General features: G+C 34.0%; 2 protein-coding genes across 6 annotated transcripts; one reads left to right on the forward strand and one right to left on the reverse strand.

Annotated features, from left to right (window-relative positions):
• On the forward strand, positions 1,802-3,424 carry LOC109330678 (dof zinc finger protein DOF5.7-like). The gene has a single exon (XM_019564940.1). The coding sequence runs from the start codon at positions 2,095-2,097 to the stop codon at positions 3,184-3,186; it is 1,092 nt and encodes a 363-aa protein (XP_019420485.1). The 5' UTR covers positions 1,802-2,094; the 3' UTR covers positions 3,187-3,424.
• LOC109331835 (kinesin-like protein KIN-14R) lies at positions 9,187-15,843 on the reverse strand. 5 transcript variants are annotated; one of them, XM_019566579.1, is made up of 22 exons: positions 15,500-15,842; positions 14,715-15,016; positions 14,442-14,613; positions 14,281-14,351; positions 14,005-14,188; positions 13,620-13,729; positions 13,433-13,532; positions 13,251-13,337; positions 12,978-13,154; positions 12,576-12,849; positions 12,305-12,466; positions 11,966-12,181; positions 11,847-11,884; positions 11,577-11,740; positions 11,223-11,474; positions 10,977-11,042; positions 10,702-10,776; positions 10,523-10,591; positions 10,314-10,382; positions 10,151-10,219; positions 9,320-9,814; positions 9,187-9,269 (listed from the first exon to the last, which is right to left on the reverse strand). In XM_019566579.1, exons 1-21 carry the CDS (start codon positions 15,663-15,665, stop codon positions 9,344-9,346), a joined length of 3,294 nt encoding a protein of 1,097 aa, XP_019422124.1. In that variant the 5' UTR covers positions 15,666-15,842; the 3' UTR covers positions 9,187-9,269; positions 9,320-9,343. The 5 variants fall into 5 exon arrangements, with proteins under 5 accessions (XP_019422124.1, XP_019422126.1, XP_019422125.1 ...); XM_019566581.1 differs by having other exon boundaries at positions 9,226-9,814; positions 10,151-10,213; positions 15,500-15,843; XM_019566580.1 differs by having other exon boundaries at positions 9,227-9,814; positions 14,005-14,185.

A 22,701-nucleotide genomic window follows, 5' to 3' on the forward strand; every position in this document is an offset into this window, starting at 1 on the left:
AGATATTGCCTCCTTTAATTAACACATTACTTTAGAAAAATACGGGTTACTTAAGTGAACAAAAAAATATATAAATCAAATTTCTCTAGAAATTAAATTGACTCAATTAAGGAACTCATTAGATTGAGAGTGCTGTCTAAGTACCTTTTTTGTACATTATACGTGCTACTTACGAAAACAGTGAAAAAACAATAATGTAAAAGTGTGAAGTCATTATAGTTTTGGTCCACTTAAAAATGCTTGTGGGTAAGAATTTTCCAATTATACACAGACACAAGTGTCAAAATCCACAAGAAAGGTCCTGCATGTGTGACGAAAAAGTTTGTTAAACATGTCCCAGCTGAGAAAGGAAAGATATTCTATACTGATAAGTGGTAAAATATAAAACAAAACAAGGTAATAATAATCATGCACTAGCAAGCTAGTATTCGCACATTGCAGCACTATATGATGAAACATGATACACATCTTGCATCATTATTAATCACATTAAATGGACTTGTTCTCTGTCTAATAGTTTTGTTGTAGTTATGGATCATCTCATACTGCAAAAACAGTTTTAGGAGCATCTGCACATTTTTTCTTTTCTCCCACTCTTTTGTATAAATAATACCTATAGCTGGAAATAATTCGAACCGAGTCGAACCAGAGTTCAGCTCGATAAGGATTAGTTCAGCTCGAAACTCGACTCGAGTTCGATACGAGTTATTTTTTTAGCTCGAATTTGACTCGGTTAAAGTTCGCGAACTGTTCGGTTCAGTTCAAATGGTTCATTTTAACAACTCAAATAATTAATTAAATTTTGAAAAATATTTCAAAAGTTATATATATATATATATATATATAATTTTATATATATATAATAACAATAGATATAAAAAATAATGTATGGGTAATAATAAATAGGGATGACAAAAAAACTTGTACCCGCAGTAAAACCCATACGGGTCACAAACGGGTACCTGTGGGTATTATAAACGAGTTTTTAAAAATAACCGTAGTACATACAGACGGGTACGGGTATTATGGTACTAGTGCCCGCAGGTACCTATTATTTATATGATTAATATATTATATTTAATTAAAATAAAAAGTACATTATTCTAACATTCATTACACTATGTGTATATTTTTTCCTTTTACTTTGTTTACATATTTTATTGAGGTTGGTGGTGAAACACCCTACAAATATTATTGCATGTGTAGAACACACATGTTTTACAAAGAAAATATATATCTTTTGTTAAGGAAATGAGAACAAAAATCAAACAAATAGAAAACACCAGTAAATTTAGCATTTTTGTCAAATATTCAATCAAAATATACAAAAATAATTAAGGTTCATCTCATTTGAAACATAATAAAAATAAAAAATTTAAAATTCATTTATAATATAGGAAATTTGCGTGTACCTGTTGTACATGTGAGTACCCAGAAATACTTGCAAATACCCACACACGGGTATCCGTACATGTACGGGCGAGTATGGATAATGTTCTCCTATTTTGAAACGGATAGCCGGTAGCTACTATCCGTGCCCGCCCGTGTATATTGTCATCCCTAATAATAAACATAAAATTAGTTTATATATATAAATATATATATATATAGCTTATGAACCTAACGAGTCGAACTATATCCAACTCAATTTCGGCTCGTTTATTTAATGAGTTCAATTTCTTGCTCAAGTTCAACTCATTTAGTTCATGAATCAAGTTTATCGAGTTAAATAACGAATCGAGTATCAAACGAATACCACATTAGTTCGGTTCATTATAAGCCCTAATACCCTCTATTTTTTTTTCCTAGTGACATATGTGCCCCACTTTTTCTTTCTACACTTCTCTCTTCCTTACAAGTTACAACATATAGGTATAGACACACACAGCTTTTCTTTATTCCTTAGATCTGAAAGAAAAATGCCATTCACACAACCTCATATATCATTTTACTAAATCGTAATCACCTTCTTTAATTCAAGATCATTCCTTTCTGTTCCTCTTCCTTTTCATGCATGAAACCATTCAATTGGTGAGTATCTCTTAAAAAAAAAAACATTTCATTAATTTTCTCTCTCACCTCTTCTCCCTCTCAATGATGATGTCACAACATGAAAGACCTCCAAAAGCAGCAGCAACAACCAAAGACCACCATGAGAATAATAATCAACAAGGTTCTAATTCTGGTAGCAAGAAAAGTGGCACCAACACAACAAGGCCACAAGAACATAGCTTAAAGTGTCCACGATGTGACTCACCGAACACCAAGTTCTGCTACTACAACAACTACAGCCTTACACAGCCAAGGCACTTCTGCAAAACATGTAGAAGATATTGGACAAAAGGTGGCGCTTTGCGTAACGTTCCTATAGGTGGAGGGTGCAGGAAGAACAAAAAAGTTAAGTCTTCAAGGCACTCATGTGATTCCAAAGACTCTGGTGGTGGTACTTCCTCTTTAGAACATCACCATCACATTGGTGGTGGCCTCAAGTTCCTTCATTCTCTTTCATCACCTCCTATTCATGATTTTCAACTTGGTGGTTTAACTTTACCATTCCTTCATAACCCTCCAATTCCAACCACTAATTCCATATACAACAACCAGTTTTCTTCTTTTGGAGATGGTTCTGTCACAAACGCTCCAAGTTTTAATCTCGACCCTTCTTCTGGTACCACCACCCCAAGTTCTTCAAAATTGCTTGGTCTAAATTACCCATTTAGTGGAGCTAATGCAATACAGGGTATGAGTTCAATGAACCTTCAGAACCCCAACCTTGCTTCCTCCATTGAGTCTTTGAGTTCTATAAACCAGGACTTGCACTGGAAGCTTCAGCAGCAAAGGTTGTCTATGCTATTTGGTGGCGATAACCAGAAAGATGGTAGTAACCTTGAGATTAGCCATACCCAGAGGCCTCAACCCATTTTGTTTCAGAACCTTGAGAATTCAAATCCAGAAACTTTCCCTATTGGGGGTTCAAGAAACGAAGGCCCAAGTGGCGGTGGTGGTGATATACCAACTGAGTGGTTCTTTGGAAATTCTTATGCATCAGTGACAACAAAAACTTCTACACCAACTACTAGTGGTGGTGGACATGGCCATGGCAACGATAATGGTAACAACTGGAATGACAATGTTCATGCTTGGGGCGATGTCAATGTGCAGCAGCAATATAATTCTTTGCCCTAGCTAGTTCAATCAGAAGAAAAAAAATCATGAAGGGAGATAAAGAGGACTAATTAAGAGGTAGACCCTTTTTTAATGCTGGAAGAAATCAATAGCAATACATGTTAGTTAATTATGTGATTATCCAAAAAAGAAGTTAATTATGTTTCTTTTTATTTAAGTTGGATTCTAAGTAACATATATGTAACAGATGGAAAAACTAAGATTAAAATGTTGTTATAAACTCTCCATTTCATTTGTTCATATTGATTCTCATCAATTTCAGGTAGATGCTAATCAGTTGCATAAATTCTTAATTAATATTAGATGGTTGTGCTGTGCCCTTCGTTTATTTTGTGCATGTGTATCCAAATTACTGCTCATTTTCGTACTAACTGATAAATTGAGGATGGTCCTACTTGAAAGAGAATAAAGTGTTGAACAAGATGTACGGTGACTTTAAAGTTATTCATAATTGTTTTAAATAAGTAAGTCAGGAATCAATTAAATTTTAATGAATCAGAGAGTTGTCTATATTTGATCTCTCCTCTCTATGTGGCACATTCTCATAGTTGGTGATATTTTACTGTTTGCCTCAGTGTATGTTTGGGATCTGTGATGGTATTTTTGGACTGGTGTTAGTTTAGAGAAGGGGAGAACTTAATGCCATATCTTTGATTTGTTTTATCTTCAGTTGATATATCAGAAGTAAAGGTGACCTTGGGATACGTTTGGCATTCTAAGCCTTACTTTTACTTGAACATGTGATCGAAGTTATTCTTAAATTTGAATCTAACCTTAAAATGGAAGTCTAGCCTTACCTGTTTGAGATAATTTTTGAATGTGATATTAGACCTAATTAAATGTAATATATTTCAGCTTTCATATAAATTCTTTTTAATAATAGTAATTATTAATGATACATAATTTAAAATGACATATATATATATATATATTATGTTATTTATTTATATATGTATATATGATAAAGAGAATAAATATATAACCAATGAGATTTTTTTGTACTACTAAGGGTATCTCTCATCTTATGGGTAAAGAACTAATCTATTTCGGGTTGTAAGGTGTCTCCTCCCAACATGTTTCATTCACATAATCAAACATTTGACTTATTGGTTATCCTACAAATCTAGCAAAACCTTCCACGACTACGTCAATATATTGTTGGTAACCAATGGAATATGAAATAATATGCAAATTATGATAATAAATCACTTGCCCTTGGGGAAACAATTGAAAAAACACAATTATAAATGTGAAATTATATTAATAAATATTTGTTGTAATAAAATGCATTATCTACTTTATATTATAAAGATTTCAGAGTTAAATATGATATGCATGTACAAATAAAGTCATGAATAAGTATGAAACAAATTAAGTCAAGTTAGATTTGCGTCTTACCCAATTATATTGATTGTCTAATTTTTGATACAAACTTAAATATAAATCTGATGAAACTCGATCATATTCGAATCAAAGATTATCCGGCCTTCCTGAGCTATGACCTCCATAACTTATATATACCACAACTATCTCAGCATGTCTCCCTCTCTGTGTATCTATCAGAGAACTGTGTCTGAGACTCTTCAGTTAGTACTGATCAATGCAATGACACAAGACAAGCAGTAGCTGACTCTAGCTTTTGCTGCTTGACCTCTTCTTAGCCCTGCACTATCAACCCCTATAGCCCTGCTATCTCTCCCTCTTATTGTCCATGAAAAGTAAACTATTTTATTTTCAATACAAAAAGTTTAAATTAGTTGAATCCGAAGCTTACAAGAATCAAGATAAGGGCCATGTCTCCGACAGTTTTTATAGATGTACCTTATTATTATGAGATTCTCACGTTACTAGTAGAATTCAAATATACACCCCAATCCTTATCCCCTGCTGGATCAATATTTGTTGATTGGAAGATGATTTTTCTTATGCCATGTTTTACTTTTTTTAGTTTTTAAAACCTACCTTAATTAAAATAACTTTATTTTCGAAATAATAAATAAGAATGACTACATTTAGATAATTATGAAAATATTCATTTTTCTTAAATAATAATGTTTAAATGAAACTTTATAACCTTTCGGGATAATATTCATTGATTGTCTGTGAAGTCTATTCGTAATTATTAGTTGCATTGTGGGTGTGATTTGGTGGTGTCTGAAAAAGTAGTGGTTTGAAAGTGAATTGAATGAAACACTGTCAACGTTTGAATATAATGACATAAAAATATGGCACCTAAAGCTTAGGGTTCGGTTTTTTTGGGTGCAAAGTGTAATGTATAGCTTTTTCTAGTGTTGGAGAATGAGCCCCTTTTATCCAAGCTATTTGAGACTGAGCATAAATTCTCATCTTTATTCCTCTCTTTCACTCTTTGCGGGGAAAAAATACTCATCAGACCCCACAAATGCTGAAAAGATTAACATTATATCATACATATGCTGTTCCCTCCTTTATCCCTCACACTACAGAGCTAAATGTGCATGCAAAGTTCACTCTTCCCTTCCCTAATCCAGGTTTTAAGTTAGGAGTAGTGACAGCAACATGATCCCAATATTAAGGTTTTGAGGTCTCCAAAATTCATCATATTTTAGTACATAATTCTATAACCATAAGTGAATTGTATCTTAAAATCTTTGTAACTAATTTGGTAAAAGTTAACCAAAAGTTTAATATCATATGATATTGGTGTAAAATTTTTTACACAGTCAATATATTATTTATGATTTATTTGTGTAGTATTTTTATTTAAGAATTACTAATGATTACTAAATAAATGTTAAATAACAATACATAAATATTAAATCTTATATTGAAACTTTCATCTTATATTTGGGTTTCACTTGCAAGTGTATTTCATATTAATGATATTACAGTCCATTTTTTCTCTTTTTTTTCCCTATTGGTACAAATGATTAAGTTCATGAACGCATGGGTTGGTTAGACATTTATGTCCAAGTAAACAATAAGCTTAGTTCTTTTGGTAATTATGTGGGTTATATGGGTCATGCATGAGTCACGATGAAAAAGGAAGAGGGAACTTAGGAAAATGAAAAACATGAAGCTGCGTGAGTAACGTGATATAGTTGGAAAGAGAAACTTTTTTGTTGCACTATTGCGGTGTGTGGCAAACTCTCATTTTAGAACTTACTGCTGCAAGAAGCTCATGACCAACATATATCTCCAATAAGAATAAGTCAGGTGATGACATAATTCATCACTTACCTAATTAGACTAAGTTGGGTTTAGCATGGATATGATGGAAGAATGTAACATTATGATGTCGTTTGATTCATTAGCCGAATTCTATTTACCTACTTGGTGTGATAAATAGTTAGTTGTTGTATGTAGGGATGGATCTTCTCGGAGACAGGTGGGGGCAACTGCCTCCCCTGAATTTTTTACTTCAAATTTTTTTAAATGTTTTTTAACTTTTTTTAAACTGCAAATTGTATAATTATTCTAAAAATTATAGATAATAGATAAAAAAATTATATATGTAGAAATTGATATTTCTTATAATATTATTACTTTGTTTAATTTCATAATGATTTTATGCTTATAAAATATATTATAGAAAAAATATTATCTTTGTCAAATTTGTAACAAAAGTCTTGAGATTCTATGGATTTTTATAAAATATTTAACATTGAAAACATATGTAGTCTTTGTGCAAAAATTCTACCATATGAATTTCAATGCCAGTAAGAAGCAAATTACTTGATATGTTTATTTCAGCGTTTATGTTGATGTTGTTAGCCATTCATTTTAAAAAAAATAAAAACTCTCAATCATCTCTGAATTAATTTGAACATTGACGATATGGGAAAAGTAAATATATATTATTTATTTGATCAAGTTATTTTCTAATCTTAACTATTGTGGTTTAGCTACTAGAGGAAGATCATTTTCAGCAACGAAGACAACACATTAAAACAAAACTATGTAGTAAAATATAAGATGAATTTCTTGTAGACAATATGGTGATTTATATTGTAAAATAAATAGTTGGAAATTTTATTCTTAATTTAATCATTGATGAGTCGAGATCTTTAACAAGAGGACACTTTAAATTAATGTATATTTTTCTTTAACATCTTTAATTGTTAATTATTATTATTTAGAATTGAAATTTTATTTTGAAAATTTTAAACAATTATCTATATTTTTGTTACTCAATTAATCTTATATTTTTGCCCTTCCTAAACATTTCTTCAAGATCCACCACTAATTGTATGGATTTGAAGAACCCCTGGCATACATATATAACTTTGACTGAAGTTTTACGATCAACCACTATTAGAGGATTTCCAACCAAAGTAAATAATACTACTAAAGAGTTTATTTTTGGTTTGCTAACTTAACATCTAATAGATAAGTTCGATTTTTTTAAAAGACTATTTAAACACATTTGTTTACCCAAAAAAATCATTTCATTATTTAAATACACGACTTTCAAAAAAATTAATTTAATATATTGAATTTGTGTTAATGATTTAATGTTAATTATGTATAGTTCTCTATTTTCTATAAACATAAAACCTTTCTAGATCTTAAGGTTCTCCATCTTTGATTACTCTAGACAGTTCCCTCCACTGACCAATGTGTGCAATCATATGTATGACCAGAAAACATAATTAAAGGAAAGGCCACATGCAAAGTCTAACAAAAATTCTAAAGGGCATGCCTGCCGAAAGGCCATGAGCACATTATGAGATTCTATATGTTTGCTTTAAATACTCCACAATTCTATATGTTTGCTTTAAATACTCCACAATTGGAAGAAAATATAAAAGAAATTATCTAATTCGATTATGTTATGTAGATTAATACTATAACATGTTAAATAAAATAAATGTTAAGGATTGGATATTGTAATACCTCGCATCCGTAAATGATTTATCTTAATGTTTGCTATTGATACTCTGCACTAAAATAGTGTATGTTTTCTTTTACAAAAAATTAATTAATTGCTTAAAAATAGGAACATTTTAAATAATATCATACACCCACCTTTAAAAGTCTTTATTACAATTTGCAATACATTGTTTACCATTTTTTTGTAAAACCAAAAATATTTGCTCACCTTTTTGGGTAAGGAATTATTTCTTTCGGGGTTGGTGGTTACCCCTCCCAACAAATGTCGCTCTCAAGAATCGAACCATCGACCTGAGAGATCTAGTAGGGTCTTACATCATTAGACTAACACTTTGTTGGCAGTTTATCTTTCTTATATAACAATTACAATTATTATGAAGTGTTTTTTCTTATTTAATTTTTCTCTACATGTTTTATCTCCATTTTGTCTTTAATAAATCAATAATATATCCATAGCGACATTAAATTAAAATTTGTCACATTTAAGATTATCAACTAATAGGTATTACAATATTAAATGTGGATAAACATGTAATGTAATAATACATTTTTAAGATATCAGATAATTAACTAAATTAACTATTTTTATTGATTTTTATAATTTAGTTGAATCTTGAAAGATCCTTGTAATAATATTAATAAGCATCAGTGTTACAATACTTGGGAGCACATCTGTTGCATTTAAGTTAAAAAGTAAGTTAAAAAGTAATGATCAAGTATTTTTCTGACCAATCATAAATAATGACACATAAAATAGTACATTTTTATGAGACAACAAATGTTCACCCACAATACTTGTCTTGCCATTCCCGAGCCATAGCACCTTCATGTCTGGTGATTTCTCATTGTTAGCCTGGGCCAAGAGCACAACGTTGTCATTCATAGGAGCATCCATCAAATTGGTATAAACCACCTTCCAAAATCACTTCAAAAAATATTATCATAAGTAATTTGTTATCATATTTTAATATAAAAAATATCATCATATCTCAGCTTATTTAAAATATGCTTATACTACACTAATGATTGGTCATAACTCATAATAGTATTTTCCAAAGAATTTTGATACACCAAGGAAAAACTTTTACAGCCCATTTATCATATGTGTAACTTCGGTGTGTACTTGAGTCAAACACTTTTCGATTGGATGACAAAATAAAAACTTGTTTACAAAATAGATTTCTACAATAAAAATGCAAAAACAGAAATGATTAAACTAATAATCATTTGATCAAATCGTTACAAAAGTAAATAGTAACAAAAAGTTGTTACAACTTTTCATCTCCTATCTATTCCAAATTTTCTTCTTACTGTCCCTCTCTTTAATTCCTTGAACATCTCTGCTAGTGCTTGCTCTCTTGTGAGACAATGGAGGAGGTTGAGTAGTAATGCCTGGCTTTGTTATTGGCCTCACACCCTTTCCTATCATAGGTGGATCAGATTTCCTTGTGACTTTCCTTTTCTGTAAAGATGATGACATGACATAACTGTTCTCTATTTCATTGCTTCTGAAACCTCCTTTACTTCTTAAATGTTGAGTAAAATCATTCCCTTTGGACAAAGTAGAACCTTGATTTATCTGGTGGTTTGATGAGTTTGAACTCCTTAAAATATGAGGGTCAATCTCACTTGGGCATTTCTCACTTGTTTTGCATCCTTTGCCTATGTCAGGTGTGGCCTTTGCTGCTTCAACAAAACAATTAGTTTGTTGCCACTGTTGCTCTTGTTCTCTGTTCCTGTCCTCTAGTTCCTTCACCTGACATCATCACATTGCTACATGGATTAAACATAAAACAACCCACTTAACATATAGCAGTTTAAGATTACTTTTATATATTACGTTATCATGCACAGATGGTCAAGTTCTGATAAAAAGTTATTGGAATTAAACACTAATTGTGAGGTAAGATTGCGTATATTTGTCATCGCCAGAGCCCACTAAGTGGGAGCCTCTTACACTGAGTCACCCTTTACCATTCAGAGAAGATTAAAATTTTAAGTTGAATTAAAAACGTAAAAAGCTACCATGCAAGCTTTTAAACATTGCTGATCAAATATTATGCAATAGAAATAAATTTCTTTGAGTTCATACTTGTTGTCGAAGCAAGGTCAACTCTGAGGTCTGTTGCTGCTGCTCCAGTTTTTTCTCAAGCTCCTTGACCTGAAGAATATGAAACAATGAACATAAAAAGAGATGTCATTGATTATATCCATTTACTTATCATATGCTGTGCAATTACTTCTTTGAGAAGTACCTGTTCACGATAGAAGGACAGCTCTGAATTCTGATCCTGCTCCTTCAGTTTTCTCTCAAGCTCCTTCACCTGAAGAATATGAAACGATTAACATAAAAATAGAAGCTATTGATTGAAAACAATATCTTTTAGGATGGCAGAGTGAGTCTCTGACCCTTGCGATTGATCGATAATATGCGCTAGAAATAAATTTCTTCTTTGAGAAGTACCTGTTGATGATAGAAGGACAACTCAGAATTCTGATCCTGGTCCTTCAATTTTCTCTCAAGCTCCTTCACCTGAAGAATATGAAACATGGAACAGTGAACATAAAAAGAGAAGTCAATGATTATATCCATTTAGAAAAAGACAATATTTTATTATACAGACAACTCTAGTTATTGCCAACCTTTTCTTTTAGAATGGCAGACTGAGACTCTGACCCTTGCAATTGATCTTTCAGCTTCTTTTCCAGCTCCAACACCTGCTTATGTAGAAGAATTGATTTAACTTATCTTTTTAATGACACTAATTGATCTATCATTCAAACAAATGGGTAATATTTTCTCCATTAATTCTTTTCTGTCTTCATCAGTATATGATAATGCATGTCCATGCTAAGATTGTGCCAAGATGAATTGAAGAAAGTGGAAGAAGCAGTTTTCCCAAAGTACACAGACAAACCTTCTGTTGGTAACTTGCCGTCTCTGACTGCAGTTGATCTTTCAGCCTTTTCTCCAGCTCTTTCACCTTCATTAGAAGCAAGTGTCTAGTTAGACATGAATGTTGAATGCCCCAGTAACTTACCAAGCTAAAGAGTTTTGGAGCTCACTAACCAAGACCAGAACCATGCTAAATAACTTGTGTTACTAATGACTAATAAATAACAGATGAGCCACAAATCATATAGTACTTCAAAGAGAAAGCAACCTTTTGTTGGAGAGTACTGCAGGTTTCTTCTTTTCCTTTCAATTTCTCTGATAATAGGGAAATTTGTTTCTCTATCTGATTCTGCATGGATGTCTTCAACTCAATCTGGCCTTCAAGTTCTTTAATCTTTTCATGTAAATTTTTTAGAAGATTATCCTTGCCTTTGGCCTTACTCTCCATGCTTTGCAAGTTTTCTTCTACTTTACGTATAGACTCATCTTTAATTCTGCACTCAGTCCGCGCCTTTTCAAGCTATGCCAATGTGTAAAAAGGGAGAAAGCATAAATATTTATATAAAACATGGCCAAATAGAAATTAAATTTGGTTGTATTCCATTAAGGGTCAGCAGCCTACCATTGCTTTTATCTTTTGAAGTTCACCTGTGTCGATTTGCTTCTTAACAGGACCTAACTCAACGCCCCTCACTCTTGTTGCAAAATTAAGTGAGCTTAGAGTCTCACTTACGTCCTGGTCTGATGGGCTGATTTGTACAAACATCAAAGTTTTGGAGTCACCTCCTGCAGTATAACAAAAAATGTGCTATCAAAGTTATCAATATATGCCCGAAGAAGCTACATCTAACTTCACAAATCAAGAAACAGAAACCGAACTAAACAGACATACCTAATGAGTCTTGCAGTAAGTGTGTCAATTTCGAGTTCCTGAAATCCGAAAGGAAATGGCATGATTAAAACTTGTTACATGTTATTGTGGGCTAAGGGTAAAGAGAAGGGTGAATATACCTATACGGAATGTGACTACTTTTGGCTGCTAAAGCTGATATCACATCCCCAAGAGCTGAAAGAGATCTGTTGATATTTTGTGCTTCCTTAAGCCGCTCCCCTTGCACATCAGTCCTTGCAAGTCTCTCACTACCTGCCAAATCCACAAGCCAGAGCTTGCTCTTTGTACACTCACCACTCATCAAATTTTTAGCCTTTACCATTATACAAAGCATGCTGAAAAAAGAAACAAGCAATCAGTAAAAAAGTAAAGAAAACCTCATTGATGTAGAGGTGCTAGACATATAATAGAAAGCTTCTCCAATAATGAAACAGGAAGAGAATGCAAGAGCTAGGTACCAGTGAGATCGACTGCTATGCTCATTGATGTTATTACTCCCAACTGCTCTAGCATTACTTCCAGCCTGCAGTACATTCCACACTTCACTAATGTTATCAACCTTGGCTTCTACAACACCAGGAACATGATGAGATCCTTCAGAGGCTTGTTTTATCTCCAACCTGATAACCATTTGAAGAGAAACCATTCCAGCTACTTCATTTTTCTGCCTAGACTAATATGGCAGAATGTTTCATGAATGGAATCAATGACACACATAACAAATATTACCTTTTTGATGTTGGTCCTGTAGCCAATAGGTCTCTGATTTGTTCATTATAAACCTCAAACACACTAACAGATATGTCATATGCAAATGTTTCACTCCTTTCCTTGCTAATTTTAAACAAGAGCTCAAGAGTCCTGTAATTTACTCCTCTATTGTTTTCTGTTCCCTCCATGGTAAATGTTTTTCCTGTTCCTGTTTGCCCGTAGGCAAAGATGCAAACATTGTAGCCATCTAACACAGAGACTGCCATTGATGATGCATCAGCAAAAACATCAACTGTTAAAACAAAGCAAACACTATCGTTTAGAAAACTTCCAACTGCGTTAATAATATGAATCATGCACTAAATATAAAAAAACAATGATAGTCATTAACGATTGTTGTACTACACTACACATATCTACCTTGATCATCTTTTGGTGTATAAACTCTGTCAAATCTGAATGACTTTTTAGTGGAGCCACTTGTCAAAATTCCTAGGCATCCATCCTTTGCTGCATCAAAATCCACCACTGTTGAACACCCAACTGAGATTTCAACCTTATTCAATGGACGACAGCGGCAGAAAACCCTAATGTTCCCTATTATTCATAAATAAACAGATCAGTGCCTTTGACTTATAATTGTCTTCAAATTGGAATAAAATCCGCTAATAGTAAGTAAACATGATAACATACCTTTAGCCTCTTGAACTTCATTGAAGAGCTTTTTTCTCTGTGTCATCTCTTCGTTGTACTTCACTTTGAGATCTTCACATTGCTTAACTGCAAAGGATTTTTTATTTCCTTAAGATAATCCATACCAATTCAAAGGCCAAAAATTTCAGCAAAATGAAGATTAAGTAATAACTCAAGCATACCCAATTCCTGAACAGCAAAAACCATCTTATTTAATTCAGGGATCGAATCAACACATTCATGTGCTTCAAAGGAAAGCTGACAATAGTCACTCTTCATCAACTGCAAAAAAAATTGGAGCAGAAACTCATAAAATGTAATTTTCGTTTTTCTAAAAAAAGGTTAAAACATAAACCTCAGGAATTTTACCTTTACTTTTTCCTGTAAACTAATAATTTCTTCTGCCCATTTCTTCTTATCAAGCTCATACCTGCTAGAAATACTCCTCAGGTTTTCAGCCTGTTTCTCCAAAGTTTGATCTGCAATAAGTTAAAAGTAGAATTAGGAATGTGTTAACCTAGGAGCAAAAATTAAAAAAAATGATAAGGTGCTGGCACTGATGTGTGCATCCATCGGTGTTATATTTATTTAAACTAAGAGCTATGATATCAAACGAAATAATCAAGTCTTTAAGTTCTTATATACGTATCAAAATTGTCAAAAAATCTTATTAAATAAGTTGGGAGTTGGGACTAAGTTTTTTGAAGAATCTAAATTCCATGCTCTTCTTGAAGGAAAACCATGCAAAACATACCAATACTGAGTGACTTAAATGTCACTTTGTCTAATTCCATTTGGGTTGCTTCCAATTGCTCATTGGTTGCAGTTAATGATGTCCATGCCTCATAGCATTCTTTTGCTTTGAGCTCACATTGCATAGTAAGTTCTTTAATCTTATTCTCGTATTTTGCAGTAGATTTCGTCCACATAACTTTCTTCTGAAACATCACAATGAAAAGAAGAGAACGTAAAATGTTATGAGTCGAGGGCACTTCAAGCTGCAACTTATCAACTAGGTTGCGCCTCTAACCTGTGGTGAAGGAATTTCAGTCTCCATAGCACAGTAGTTACATTTAATGTAGTCACTCGTCACTTGTGGAACTGTTTTAAAAATAACAAAGAAGACAGCAAGATGCTAAGTAACATCTCTGCCATGGGAAATTATTCAAGCACTGTAAACAAAAAAAGTACCTGACACCTTTGTTGCTTTCCTAATGCCAATCCCACTGACTAGTGGGCTTCCATTTATACTTTCAAATCTTATGAGGATTACTTCATCATCCTTCACACGCACCCTTGAATCAGTCAACTGTAGTGGCTTATTGGCTCCAGCAACTGCAAAGATATCTAATTCCGACAGAACCTGGCATATTATTTCAATAAAAAGGAGCTGAAGTTTTTATTCTATAAATTTGGCAAATGTAAATGCATAGAAAAAAGTCCAGTTTGTGTGCCAAAGCTTACCTTTTCTTCTTGGATGTATACATTGAATACCCTCATTCCTTTTGGCCCATTTGTGTTAATGATCTCCACAAAATGAAGATCAATAACATAGTTTCCTGGAGGAATATTGTCAAACCTATAGCAAAAAGTTCCTAGTCGAGCTGATTGATATATAAACGGGTAATCTCCAGCACCCACTATCTGCTCATCAGTACGAAAAACATTCCCACCATCAAAAAAGGTGTCACTCAGGAAAGTTAATCCGCCATCTGCATCATTAAAAGCTTCACCACCCGCATTCACAAACATGAAATACTCCCCATCTGCTTCAAAAGACAAGATATCAGAAGTAATCATTTAATCCTCCAAATAACTACCTAATTATAAACCTTAAACCCTTGTTTAATTATGGCATCATAATGCTTTGCTTTTCATGGAACTCACTGAAAATTCAAAAGGTTGGTGAGTTGGTCTAAAATACCCCCTTAATCAGATTAGTGTTACATTTCCAAACTAATTGCGTAGCTTACTACTTAAGCCTACAACAGAATCCTAAAACCCCAATTACCCTAATTACTCCTCCATTTACATTTGCAGAACAAGATTAGATGCACAGGAGTAGAGTCAGTAGACACGTGTTCTAATCGGTGAGGTCAAATCAAAACACGATTGGGGAAAATAAAATCTAGAAAGATAAAAACAACAAAAAATTCTAAGAAAGAGGGGAAATGGAACCTCTCCTAATCAAACAATAAACCCTAAACTTAATTATAAAAAATGGTAAAAATGAAAATTCAGATTCTAACCTGCGTTGTCGGGTCTTGTAAACCCAGTTGGGATCAATCTTGAACTAGAATCACAAACCATTGAATCGAGCAAGGATTCATCGGAATCTTCCATTACCGAATCTTTGTGCTCTGAGATTAGGGCTTGTGGGTATTGCTGAAAATCGATCGAGTGGGTTGGATCCATGAAAAAAGATGGAGTCTTGGCAACAAAGAATGAAGTGTGTGAGATAGAGACAAATTTTGTTTGTGGCAGAAAAAAAGTTTCAGAATCGTCTGTTCCCAACTGCAGTGGAATGGGATAGTTCAAACTTGAATTTCGTGACCGTTGGAAGTTTTGAATTAATTCAACGTTGAACTTTTGTCTTTTTTATCTTTTACCTTTGTAGTTTTAGGTTAAACTAAGGGGTGATAATGAGTAGGTTTGGATTGAGTTAAGGTTTGTCACGTAACTGACTTTAAGGCTATATTTAGAAAATGAGTTTATTGTTTGGTATGATTGAAAATGAAAGAAAAGTGAGAAAAAAAAACACATTTATATATAATGTATTAAAAATGACATAAGTGTCCTCATTATATTTATATAATTAATTAGATATCTAATTTTTAAATTACATAACTAAATAATTTATTTTTAATAATATTAATTAATATTTTTAAGTAACATATAATCTAATCTAAGTTCAATAACAATATTTGTTTATAAAATTCAAAAAAAATCATTAACATTTTATATACATCTTTTTCACAATAGTGTATCTAGAAGAAAATATATCTGATATTCGACAATCATTTTTATATTTTTAATCATCTCACTTCTATATATTTGTGTTTTGTCTTTCTAATTTATTTATTATATGTTACTTTGTTGATAATTTTAAGTAATGATATTTCTTTTTTCTTTTCACTTTATCTTTTAGCATACATAGTTACTATTTATTTGTGAGCTCAAAAGCAACAAAAATAAAATTAAGTTAACTAATTTCACATAAAAATGAACATAAACAAAAAAATTTACTACATTGTATTTATTTTCACATAGATTATTGTTTTTCAATTCATGATGAATGGCAAATTTGAAATTTTTGATGGTTTTCCTTCTTTCCTTTATTTTCTTCCCAACTTAGGGAGGAAAAGTTTTTTGTGAAACTCATGCATATTTTTCCTTCCTCCCTATTTAATTTTGGAACCAAAGGGTTTCTTTCCTCCTCTTTTATTTCCTCTTCTTTTCTATACAACTAAACATAGTGTAAATATTGAGTAAGTTAGTTTTTCAATCAGAACTTGATCCTAACCCTAATTAAATATAGTGCATGTTCATCTTAGATAAAGTCTTCTAAATCTTATTCATTATTATGAAAATATAACTTGACATATAAAATTATATATGTATATATATTATGGGAGAGGATCCACTTGTTCTAATAGTAAGTTTAAAAAACTTATTCCACCATCTACTCACTAATTTAAGCCATTGGATTTCCCTAAAATTGATGACTAAGATGTAGAGTAAGTGAATCATTTCTCATATATTATTAATCATGTACAAATGACAAGAAAAATAGAGAACCAATGATAATTTTGTTCAAAAAAGTGTCATTACTATAAAAAAAGTGTCATTACTCTGTACACATCTGAATAAAGGCACGTACGAACATGATGTATGAGTAACCATGGGGCTAGTCGAGGCGAGTCATGCTTTGTCTCTATCCGACCCTAAATATCAATCAGATCTAATTTTTAACACTGACTCAACATAAATCCACAAAGACCCGGGACTATTTAGGTCCTACTCAGTCATAGGTTCAAAGAAGAATACATTTTGTCCATCATCAATTTTGGTCAATTTCAATTTATGTATCATTTTGGACAATTTTAAATAAAAAATTCATAATAATTTTTTAAGCAATAAATTGATTTCATTCTCAATTTTCATTGTTTCCTAACAAAAATAGGTCTTATCATAGTTCTTTTCTTTTTCGGTAAAGAATTAGACGAAACTCTTGTTGAGTTTTAGTCTTGTAATTCTATTTTCAATTTGGTGGTAAATTTTTATGATTTTCGGAGACAGTCGGTTTCGGACCGCTGTCAGGGCCGAATCTCACCCGGTACGGCTCAAAAAGTGGTTTTTGAGTTCCGTAACTCAGAATCGAATTCCGATTGCGTCGTTGGCTTCGTAATTTCATTTTGAGTCAGTATAGACCCTGAGTACATCCATACCTATTTTCTAAATATTTTTTCACTCGGAATGCCGAAATCCAAAATTCTAATCGGATATTAGGATCGGGCAATTTATAATACCCAATCGAGTATTGGCCGATAATACTCGGACGTGTTTATCGTACGTGTCCGCGATGAGGTCCTTTCGCATTGGGATGTGAGATTTGACTTTCCATAAAGCAAACCTCACATCACTTTCTCAAATCTCTTATGAGATCATCATTAGCCACCCTAGGGATTTTTTGATGATTGCCTAGAGGCAGATTTCCCTCTCTCCTTAAACCCTCACACTCCACACTTCACTCACTCACTCTTACATTTTCAAATGAGAGGTAAATCCTCTCTTCATTTTTCTCTCATTTCTCATGGCTTCTTCCATCTTCAATCATTGATCTCTCAACATTCAACCAATGGATGTTGATGAGATTTAAGTATGTTGTTCATGAGCATGTCAAGAACATATTCAACCGTTGAAATTTTCTTAAACGCTTTCTAACTCATTTTCTCCTCAAAAACCGAAAATAGTGATGTTCTTGAACTTATGAAAATATTTTGTTGAAACCATGAACAACTTGTGTTCATGGAGTAGTTATAATGTTTTATTACATGTATTTGGTTGTTTTAGCCAAAAGGGGATGATAATGAAATCAAAGGAACCTTTAGGAAGTGTTTTGAAAAAATGAGAATGTATGTATTTCTATTTGTTTTTAGCCTTAAACCATGGCTTGGAACAAGTTGGAAAAAAAACTTTTGTTAAAAAGGATGTTAAGGTTTATGAGTACATGAATGCCTCATAAAACTCTTAAAGAATACTTTGAATAACTTACTTTAAAGTGGTGAGATTATCCAAGAATGTATTAAATCAGAATATGTAGCTTTACTAAAAAGCGTGCGTTTAAAATGAATGGAAATCGTGAACGGACTTTCAATGAAAAAGGATGGTAAAAAACATGTGATGTTGGACCGGATGGATGAAATGAATGTATAATCACGATGGGAAAAAAGAGAAATGATTTTAAGTATTTTAGTAACGATTTTAGAAATATCGGAAACTAACGGATTTTTATTGTGGTAGTTACGAAGATTTCAGTGTTCGAACCTTGAAACGAAACCACCCTTAGTTGACGAGTTAAAGCACGCTTCATTAAGGTGAGAGAGAACACATCGTGACATAGTGGTGTCTGAATATGACACCTAGATCTCCTAAACCATCTCAAAGGTTTTCGAGTTAACTTAGGCTTTAAGAAACCCAAGATTTTTATGTTTGAATGTCTTTGAATATATATGATTGTTGATGAAATGTGTTGAATATTGTGTATGAATGTTGTTGGAAACTTTTCTGTGTGCAGGTGTTGAGAAACCATGTTTTAAATATGTTTCGGTTGTCGAAAAGGGCAAAATTGGTATTCTATCCAAGTCCCTGTCGCTTGGGCGAGAAACTCTTGCATGGGCGAGCACAGTCTCGCTTGGGCGAGGGACTGGGCGAGGGGAAGTTTTGGTTCTGGAACTCCCTCGCCTGGGCGACACTTGGGCGAGCAAGCCTCGCTTGGGCGAGCAAGGGTCTCGCTTGGGCGAGAAAGCCCAGGATTTTTAAGGGTTTTCCGAAACTCTCTCGCTTGGGTGAGAGATGTCTCGCTTGAGCGAGGAGAGACCTCGCTTGGGCGATAGTACCTTCGCCTGGGCGAGAAAGGCTTCAGTTTATTTGAGCTTTAAAGATGAAATGTCGCTTGGGCAACTAGTCCATGCGCTGGCGAGGGACAGTGTGGAATGATTTAAATGAGATGATGTTGTGAACAATGCGACGAACCCGGGTAGGGTGTCTTGTGATATAAAAGTTGTGGAATGAGATCATGGCTTAGATGAGAAGCATGACTCCACAAAAGTATGAAAACATTGCTTGTGTTTACGCCTTGTTGGGCAAGTATCCGACTTGAGGTCGTGAACTAGGGGGGACCCTTGTAAGGATACACGATATCACTGAACAACGATCGACCGACCGTAAGAGGCTTGGTCATTTGACCGTCCAGGAGTATTCGGTGATGGGTTGTTGTGATTGAGGTGTTACCTTGAGCATATACAGTTGACGTACTATCGGGTCCCACGAGAAGCATTCATTGTCGGGAGATGGCTTAAAGATGGGTTGATCATGTGTTTGATTACTAAATTTGCATTTAACTTTGACTAGGAATGCATCACATTGTGACCATGAAGTAGTGGAGAGGAAATGACGGGACGACTTAGAGCACCGTGATGTAAGCACAGACGGCACTGTTTGGACGGTGATTCGCCAACAGTGTCTTGAGGGAGAGTCTGGGTGAGACGAGTCCCTTGTATTCTTGGGGAGGTACCCTGTTGGATCGGACAGGTTTCACAGGCCAAACTAGGCACTCTCTGACAACCCCGGGATTGCATCCGAGATCGATGAGAGGGATGCCCTGAAAGCGTTTGTACGACCTAGGTCCGGGTAGGACTGTTCCTGAGGGAACCGATCGATCTGTTTTTTTATTTCCTTGCGAGGATATGTTATTTCGGGTGCGTACAAAGCGGCTTGGTACAGGACCTGTACTCTCGATTATTTCCGATTAAGATGTTGGATAGATATTGGTGTAAGGTGGATAACCATGACATAGCATGCATACATTATCATTGTGGAAGTGAATTCCCACATGTGAGCTACAAGCATTGTGTACTCCTACGTTTATGTATGTGATATGGTTATGAGTAGAATATGAATTATATTACTTGATATATTGGTAATGTTGGAATAAATGGTAAGTTATGTATTACTCATGATGTCAATGATAAACGATGAATTATATGCTAAAATATATTTATGTCTGAGTGTAATATTCTGAGTAAGTCCACGCCGTCAATGAATTTATGTTCATTATATGTCTTACTTTCTCTGCTGTATTGTTTCTTGTTTGTGTGTATTCGTTATGCAGATGTCCAACAGCAACCATCACGTTCGAGGTTATCAATTCACCATTTCCCCGATGGGACAATGGAATAGTGATGGGCATAGGTACACATACATAGGCCCATGCGGTCTGTCGTTGCACATGATGTGCAACAGGTCATCGATGATGATCCCTCAACCAGACACCTACATTGATGCTTCTTTCACCTTGCCGCCAAGGAGGCTGAGGACTCTAGAGGATGGACTTCGGTACCCGCAGGTCAGGAGTGATGGCGCTACTCCCTCCCACGGTCATGGACGTGGTCAGATTGTTTGGATGCTCCGTCATCCAGTAGAGCTCAGAGGAGCCGGGTTCTTGGAGGAGGTCCCTGCAAGAAGACTCCGATTTTGAGAATGTCATCCCCTCCGAATTATGCCGCTGGGTTACGGCATAATGAAGTGGAGGAAGAGGAGGAGGAGGAGGAGGTCGTTGAGCTCGTAAATGTAGAGAGCTCGGTAGAGGTGATCAACCTCGTGTCGGACTCGGAAGAGGAGGAAGACCCGAGTGAGGGGTCTGACATTCCTGGAATCTTCTGAGTCAGCTTGTGGGCCCGTCGATGTTCCATTTTGTTTTTGGTTGGGGGGCTGTGTTTCTTTTTTATTTTGTATATGTTAGTGGCGAGGTAGTTTCCGCCTTTGTTGACTTAGTTTGTATGAACTAATTATGACTTAACCGATTATATGCATTGTGTTATTCAGGAAATTGTGAATCAGGTTAAGTTATCATTCGATAACGATAAGTTGATTTTTGAGTTACTTAAAGTGACGTCCCGGAAAAGGAAGGTTTTAAAAGGAAACAATTTTATACATCACCATTTCACAAAAAAAATAAAATTACCCATTTTCCGCAAAGTTTTTTAGAAGTATTTTTCGGGGCGTTACAAGTCATGCTTTGTCCCTATCCGACCCTAAATATCAATCAAATCTAATTTTTAACACTGACTCAACATAAACCCACGAAGACCCGACACTATTTAGGTCCTACTCAGTCATAGGTTCAAGGAAGAATACATTTTGTCCATCATCAATTTTGTCAATTTCAATTTATGTATCATTTTGGACAATTTTAAATAAAAAATTCCTAATAATTTTTTAAGCAATAAATTGATTTCATTCTCAATGTTCATGTTTCCTAACAAAATAGGTCTTATCATAGTTCTTTTCTTTTTCTACAAAACATCGTCATCACTTAATTATTTATAATGTTTTTTTTAAGTCTCTCCATAATTTTAAATGATATAAGATATCTTGGATCTTCCTCCATTTTAATAGAAGATAATAAATGAGCATTGCTTCAAGTGATCCATGATTGATTTCTCTTAAGCAATGTTTCGGGTTTAAGTTGTTGATTAGATAATTGTTTGTAATTCAGTTAATTAGTTGGAATACTTTCTGTTTATAGAAAGTAGTTAGTTGCTCCTTACTATAAAAGGAAGGGTAGTTTGTAAATGAAGATAGTTTTTCTTTTTGATGCATTTGATCATATTATATTCTTACTCTCCTCAATTCCTTCTTCATTTCTTTTTCTTCTTTCGTGTAACACACCTTCTTCTCTTTAAACTCTAAAACTGTCTTCTTCTGCTATCTTCTTTCTTCTTTCATTCACACTCACGATTTGGTTATCAAGTGTTTAGGAAGCACCTAGCACAGAGCAATTAGCAACAGTGGTATCAAGAGCTTTGTCTTTTGTTTATGATTCTAGGATATGTGGGAGAAAGAACTCATTGGTACATTTCCATGGCAAGCAACAACGGCTTCACTATGACATTACCTACATTGGACAGTAAGAACTATGATAGATGGCACATTCAAATGAAGGTCTTGTTTGGCTATCAAGAAGTTCTTGAGATAGTTCAAAATGGATATCAATCAGTGGGGGAGGATGCTACCGAGGATCAAAGACTCACTTTCAGAGAATGCAAGAAGAGAGATTGCAAGGTTTTGTTCATGATTCATCAATTTGTGGATTCATCCAACTTTGAAAAGATTTCCAGTGCCAAAACAGCAAAAGAGGCTCGGGACAATCTTGAGAAATGCTATGCTG

The sequence above is a fragment of the Lupinus angustifolius genome, chromosome LG17 (genome assembly GCF_001865875.1).
Source record: "Lupinus angustifolius cultivar Tanjil chromosome LG17, LupAngTanjil_v1.0, whole genome shotgun sequence".
In the NCBI taxonomy this organism is placed as follows: Eukaryota; Viridiplantae; Streptophyta; class Magnoliopsida; order Fabales; family Fabaceae; genus Lupinus; species Lupinus angustifolius.

What these genes read in the sequence shown, in the direction of transcription:
- LOC109331835 (XM_019566579.1), bottom strand. Translation starts at nt 15,665, where the DNA reads ATGGATCCAACCCACTCGATCGATTTTCAGCAATACCCACAAGCCCTA. An exon ending in GTTTACAGGAAAAAGTAAAG is followed by an intron (nt 13,533 to 13,619) that starts GTAAAATTCCTG and finishes TTTTTTTTGCAG; the next exon opens with TTGATGAAGAGTGACTATTG. An exon ending in CTTACTGCAAGACTCATTAG is followed by an intron (nt 11,741 to 11,846) that starts GTATGTCTGTTT and finishes GTTATACTGCAG; the next exon opens with GAGGTGACTCCAAAACTTTG.
- LOC109330678 (XM_019564940.1), top strand. Translation starts at nt 2,095, where the DNA reads ATGATGATGTCACAACATGAAAGACCTCCAAAAGCAGCAGCAACAACC.